This window comes from Vombatus ursinus, unplaced genomic scaffold (genome assembly GCF_900497805.2).
Source record: "Vombatus ursinus unplaced genomic scaffold, bare-nosed wombat genome assembly UNPS02015397.1, whole genome shotgun sequence".
NCBI classification, from domain to species: domain Eukaryota; kingdom Metazoa; phylum Chordata; class Mammalia; order Diprotodontia; family Vombatidae; genus Vombatus; species Vombatus ursinus.
In genome coordinates, this window is record NW_020955175.1 from 76668 (window position 1) to 83914 (window position 7247).

General features: G+C 34.3%; 1 protein-coding gene across 1 annotated transcript; it reads left to right on the forward strand.

Annotated features, from left to right (window-relative positions):
* The first annotated feature begins 492 nt into the window (after positions 1 to 492).
* LOC114032052 (olfactory receptor 52K2-like) lies at positions 493 to 1437 on the forward strand. Its single transcript, XM_027847259.1, has one exon. The coding sequence runs from the start codon at positions 493 to 495 to the stop codon at positions 1435 to 1437; it is 945 nt and encodes a 314-aa protein (XP_027703060.1).
* Positions 1438 to 7247: the final 5810 nt, after the last annotated feature.

Genomic DNA, 7247 nt, shown 5'->3' on the forward strand with positions numbered 1-7247 from the left:
CTCCCCATCATGTTGGATGACTCTATCCATTCATTCACCTGTTTGTTTCAATGCACAATAAAGCTCAGATTCATATCAACTTCCAGAGTACCAATACTCTATAAATTTCTGAACCTAAGTCATTGCTTAAATGGAGGCATGAGGCTAAATAAAGCAGAAAGACATAAAGATATATAGCTAGATAATTGATAGATGACTAAGAGATGGTAAATAGATAAATAATAGATGATAGGTTGTTCATAGAGACAAACACAATTGCATTACAGATGTGTGATACACATATATGTGTATACATATATATATGTATATATATATATATGGAGAGAGAGAGAGAGAGATGATAGATGACTTGATAGATAGCTATCCATTTGCTAAGCTCTCAATTCCTCAAATGATGCTTTTTTGTAACTTGACCTCTTCTTGATTTTTTTTTTTATTTTAAAGGTACAGTAATACCCTACCTTAGACAAAAATCAACTGTCAGCCCCCACCATGTCAGGTTTGAATTGGACCAATTTACATCCTACCACCTTCATTCTAATTGGCATCCCAGGGCTGGAAACTCTCCACATCTGGATCTCCATTCCCTTCTGCTTTGTATACATGCTGGCTCTTTTGGGAAACTTGTCTCTTCTGTTCATCATCAAGACTGACCCCAGACTTCATGAGCCAATGTATCTTTTCTTCTGCATGCTGGCAGCTGCTGACCTGATTATTTGCACCACTGCCATGCCCAAGCTCCTCAGTCTCTTCTGGTTCAAAAACAGGGAAATCTCCTTTGAAGCTTGCCTCATACAAGTGTTCCTGATCCATTCCATGTCCAGCATGGCATCTGGTTTCATCTTAGCAATGGCCTTTGACCGTTATGTGGCCATTTGCAAACCCTTAAGACACTCAACTATTTTGACTCATAAGGTCATTGTGGGAATTGGGTTGGCTATTGTCCTCCGAGGAGCTGTGTTCTTCAGCCCTCATCCCTTTCTCTTGAAATGGCTTCCATATTGCAGGACCAACATCATTTCTCACACCTATTGTGAATTCATGGCCCTGATTAAGTTGGCCTGTGCCCCAACCAGAGTCCGTAGAGCTTATAGTCTAATGGTTGCTTTTCTTACTGGGGGTCTGGACTTCATATTGATAATCTGTTCCTATATTTTTATTCTATATGCTGTCTTCTGCCTCCCCTCAAAGGCTGCCCGGCTTAAGGCATTGGGCACCTGTGGCTCTCATGGGTGTGCCATCTTAGTTGGATATACTCCAGCTTTCTTCTCTTTCCTCACTCATAGATTTGGTCACCATGTTCCTCCCCATGTCCACATCTTTGTGGCTAACATTTACCTTTTGGTTCCACCTATGCTGAATCCCATAATCTATGGGGTAATGACAAAGAGGATACGGGAAAGATTCCTCCAAATTCTAAGCCCTCCAAAGTTCTAAAGGATATCATAGATCCAGTCTCTGGGGGAGACAATGTGGACACAAAGAATAAAATTTCACATGGGCAAGTCCTTCACATTTTCCATTAGTTAATTTTTCCCTCTGGTCATGAAAAATGTACCAGTATTGGTTGGGTTGACTTCATGAGGCTGTTTAATCTGGGAACTTGCTAACTGTGGGCAGGCACATTTTAGGGGAAACAAACTTCTGATTTAATTGATATAGTGAATTGGTAATAAGTGAATTCTCTCTACTAATGCTGGTCAGATGTATTCTACAACATATAATCTTAAACAGCTGTCTTTGGTACAGAGAGAATAAATGACTTGACCCAGATCACATGCTCAGTCTGTGTCAGAGGCACAACTGAAATTTGCTTCCCTCTATCTCCTATGCATTGTTCCTAGTCATCTATGATCAGAAAAGGCAAATCTATTTTTTCTTTTTACTTGTAGGAGCTCACTAAATATTTTGAGCATATGTTGATCATTAAACATTTCCTAAGTGTCTGCTATGTATTCAGCATTGGTCATGATGCTGGATTTATAAAGAATACACACACACACACACCCAGAGCAAGACAGAGAGAGAGACAGAGAGACAGAGAGAGAGAGAGATTTAGTCTTATAAAAGATAATAATATCTTGCTCAAAATCATAGTTACTATGTGGTAGAGTCGGGATTTTTTTGAACCCACATCTTTTGACTTGAGTTTCAATGCTCTTTCCACTCAACTTCACTTGAACACACCTATTATAATATCCCATAAGTTTTCTTCCTTTAGATAAATGTATCTGAATCTTTCAATTGATCCATACATTACATGACCACTAGTCTCACTATTCTTTTACCTTTTGATCAGATTTGAACTCATAGAACCTTTCTTCATTTTAAATCAGTGCTCTGCCACTGTGAGACCTAGAATGACAACTGCCCAGTGGAGCCAAAGGATCCCATATAGGAGTCAAATCCTGTACTAAATGGGTCATTCACCATAGTGAGCATCTACTTCCTGCTTTAGGATTAGATGTTACCTCTCCGGGGTGGAGCAGAAAAGAACCCATAACCATCTCCTGTGGGTCTCAGGAGGCAGAAGTTGAGGCATCCACAGGCTCATCTGATCAACCTTTTTTTTTTGCCAGGATTGAGATAGATTTCTTTGTGACCTCTGCTAATCATCTCAATGCCAAATTATTTCAGGAAACAATTCCCTTTGACTTACCTGAAATTGATCAGGCATTTCCTCTTTAATTGAAATAAGATAATTGAACTGGTAGTAAAGATGATGCTTTGAGGCAGCTAGGTGGCACAGTGGATAGAGCACCAGCTCTAAAGTCAGGAGGACCTGAGTTCAAATCTGACCTCAGAGCAAACACTTGACACTTACTAGCTGTGTGACCATGGGCTACACTTAATCCCAACAGCCTAAAAAAAAATGATGCTTCTTTGCACTATAACATGTGCTGATATGACCAGTCTGGTGGGAAGAAAATAATAACCATTCAAAAAGAGTTCTCAGGATGGAGAAATGTTTCTTTAAAGTGTTCACTTATTTTATATGAATAATATAAAACCTTAATATATTTTCTATAACAAGTTTTTACTGTTATCTTTGAATTGTACATAACGTATTTATAACAAAACAAAAAAGTTATCTATATGACTTTGAGTAAATCACTGAACATCTCTGACATTAGTTTCCTCAATTGTAAATTGAAAAGTTGAATTAAATGGCCCCTAAAATTCTAGTTTTAAGTCTATGAGCTATTATCCTGTCACAAAACCAGGTAGTATCAAGACTTTTTGATATTCAGTGATAGTTATAAAAACTTTTATTTCAAAGAGTAACAGGAATGGGTGTCTTAGTATTGAAAGACAAAATCTGACTTGGCTTGGTGAAATCATCTCTCAAGGTGATTTAATGATGGTAGGTATGATACGGAATGTTGGTTTAAAAGAGTTCCCCAGGGCACTAAATCCCTAACAGAGGATCTGTGTAGGGCGGTAGTGTTCACAAAGTAAATTGTTCATTCAGAGCTCAGCCAGTATATGACATTCTTGGAAAGTATGATGAAACTCCTAACAAGATCACAATCCAACTAGTTTTTCTTTTGAGGGAGTTCTGTAGGCAGTGGAGATGGAAAAATACGAGTCAGATACTTTATTTTTTTTCTTTATTGATTAATTTAGTTTAGTTTTGCTGTCATCACAAATGTTAAAATTATTTCTATTAGCACCATCACCACCACTACCATAAATACTAACAGAACTGATATTTCCAAGTTGGTAGGCTTATTGTTATACCAGAAGATAGAAGTTAGACCCCTGGATGGCTTACAATCCTGTTGGAGAGATAGGATGGAAATATAATAGCTATAAATATAAATGGAAGGTAATGAATTTTCTGTGTCAAATGAATAAACTATATAGTCACGTAAAGCAAATCACTGCTGATGATGCTACTATTACTATACTGCTGCTGCTGCTGCTGCATCATTGAGGAAAATGATTACAGGACAAAGAATAAGAGCACCCATTTTATGGCCTAGAACTTGCCAAATCAGTTGTTTCCCTCTTCAGATTATGGGGATACTATTGTCCTTATGAATTTAAGGAACCATTTTCATATCAGTTGGGATTTGTTAAGGAAGATTATAGGATTTTTATACATTTTTTCTCACTAAATAGGCTTGAGATTTCAAGGAGAATCCTAGGGGTTTAGGTCACTTATTCTTGGACATTTCATATGAACTTTAGTTAGTTGCCACTGAGAGTAAAATAATATTAGTGTGAGATACAGTGGATCTAGCAGGTAGATTAATTCACATGTACATAATTGATAAAATAAGAGACCAATGTTGAGCTATCCTACATTTTACTATTACCTATGTTGTGCACATTGCTCATAGGATTTTATGATATTTTAAAACTATTTTACTATAGATGCTTTATCCATATTTTTCCATATTACTTTCAATCATAAATATTCTATTATACCTAAATGAGTTATTTTCCCTAAACTTATCATCCCGTCTTACTTTTCATCTCTGCTTCTGATTTCTTTTATTTTTCTTTCATTTTTAAAAATGCATTATTTATTTTTTCATCTGAAAACTTCCTGTCCATATAATTTAACCATTTATTAATTGGAGAATGATTTGTATTCTTATAAATTTGACTCATTTTTTAAATATTTGAAAAATAAGGAGAGACTTGTTTTAATCCACCCCACCACCAGTTTCCTGCCTTTTTTTCTTCTTCTAGTATTGGCATCATTGGTTTTGTTTGTGCTACAATTTTTTTTTTCATTTTATGTAATCAAAATTATCCATTGTACACCCCGTGATTGTTTTTGTCTCTTTTTTGTCATAAATTTGCCCCTTATACATAGATCTAACAGGTGAATTTTTTCCATATTTCACTAATTTTCTTACAGTATCACCCTTTATATCCAAATCATGTACACATTTTGACCTTATATTAATATAGAGTGTAAGATATTGGTCTATATCTAGTTTCTGCCAAACTGTTTTCCAGTTTTTACAGAAATTTTTGTCAAATAGTGAGTTTTTCTCCCAAAAGTTTGGATCTTTGGGTTTATTAAACTCTGGAGAACTATGGTCATATTCTACTTTGTATTGTGTACCTAATTTATTCCACTGAAGCACCACTGTGTTTCTTAGGCAGTACCAGATTGTTTTGATGATCATCACTTTGAAATATAGTTTGAGAGCTGGTACTGCTAGGCCACCTACTTTTATTTCTTTTTTTTTTACTTTTTAAATAGTATTTTATTTTTTCCAATTATATGTAATAAGAATTTCTAACATTCATTTTTAAAAAAAATTTGAGTTGCAAATTTTCTCCCTCCCTTATTCCCAAGAATATTAAATGGTTATATATTTGTGATGATGTAAAATATATTTCCATATTAGTCATGTTGTGCAAGAAGAAACAGACCAAAAGGAAATAGACACAAAAATAAAGAAAATGAAAATAATATATTTTTATCTACATTCAGATTCCATCAGTTCTTCCTCTGGATGTGAATCATATTTTCCATGATGAGTCATTTGGAATTGTCTTGGATCATTGCATTGCTAAGAAGAGCTAAATTATTGATAATTGATCATCTTACAGTGTTGTTGTTACTGTGTACATTGTTCTAGTTCCACTGATCTCACTTTTATCAGTTCATGTAGGTCTTTCTAGGTTTTTTTCTAAAACCATCTTGCTCATCATTTCTTACAGCACAATAGAGTTCCATCACAATCATATACCACAATTTATTCAACCATTCCCCAATTGATAAATATCCCCATAATTTCCAATTCTTTGCCCTCATAAAATGAGCTGCTATAAATATTTTTGTACATATAAGCCATTTTCCCTTTTTTATGATCTTTTTGGTTATAGACCTAATAGTGGCATTACTGAGTCAAAGGGTATACACAATTGGAATGGCCTTTAGGCACATTTCCAAATTGCTCTTCAAAATTGTTGGATCATTTCACAACTCTACCAATAGTGCATTAGTGTCCCAGTTTTCCCTCATCATCTCCAACATTTATCATTTTCCTGTTCTGTCATATTAGCCAATCTGATGGGTTTGAAGTATTACCTCAGGGTTATTTTAATTTGCATTTATTTAATCAATAGTGATTTAGTGCATTTTTCATGTGATTATAGCTTTGATTTCATCTGAAAAAAATGTCTATTGATATCCTTTGACCATTTATCAACTGGGGAATGACTTGTATTCTGATAAATTTGACTCAGTTCTCTATATATTTGAGAAATGAAGCCTTTATCAGATACATTTGCAGTAAAAAAAAAAAATGTTTTCCAGCTTTCTGTTTTCTTTATAATCCTGGTTGCATTTGTTTTGTTTATGCAAAAACTTTTAAATCTAATAGAATCAAAATTATCCATTTTATATTTTGTAATGCTATCTATTATTTGGTCAAAAATTCTTCCCTCTTTCATAGATCTGGCAGATAAACTATTCCTTGCTCTTCTAATTTAATAATGTGTCACCCTTTAAGTCTACTTCATGTACCTATTTTGACTTTATCTTGTTATATGGTGAAAGATGTTGGTCTATACCTACTTTCTGCCATACTGTATTCCAGTTTCTCCAGCAGTTTTTGTCAAATAGTGAGTTTTTCATTTGCACTTATAGCGCTTCACAATACACACTTCTGGGGCAGCTAGGTAGCACAGTGAATAGAGCACTGGCCCTGAAGTCAGGAGGATCTGAGTTCAAATCTAGTCTCAGACCACTTGAGACTTACTCGCTGTGTGACCCTGGGCAAGTCACTGAACCCCAATTGCCTAAAAACAAAACAAAACAAAACACTTACAATATACACTTCTATTTAGCCAGCTTTATTATAGTAACTTATAAATAAGAATCATTGACTGCTTATAAGTGTTCTTGTATGCATTCTTCATAGTAATGTATTAATATACTACATTTTATTTATTTTACCAAATCAATATATTTTCTATATTTAGTTTTTTGAAATTTATTTTCAAATAAAGTTTTTTTTTTCCATTTGGCACTATGGTTTATTGCCTATATACCTGAATATTATAAATATCAACTTGTTCTTAGGCTGTCCAAGTGCTCAATTACTTAAGTGTTCATTTTCAGTAAAACACTCACTCTGTATAGGATTTTGTATTTTGTTGATGCTTGATCTATTCACAAAGAAAATTTAGGAGTGACTTTATTATAAAAATATTAGAAATATAAAAAATACTAGAAATATTACTTTTGTTTACTTTTTAATTGTAAAGTTAGACTC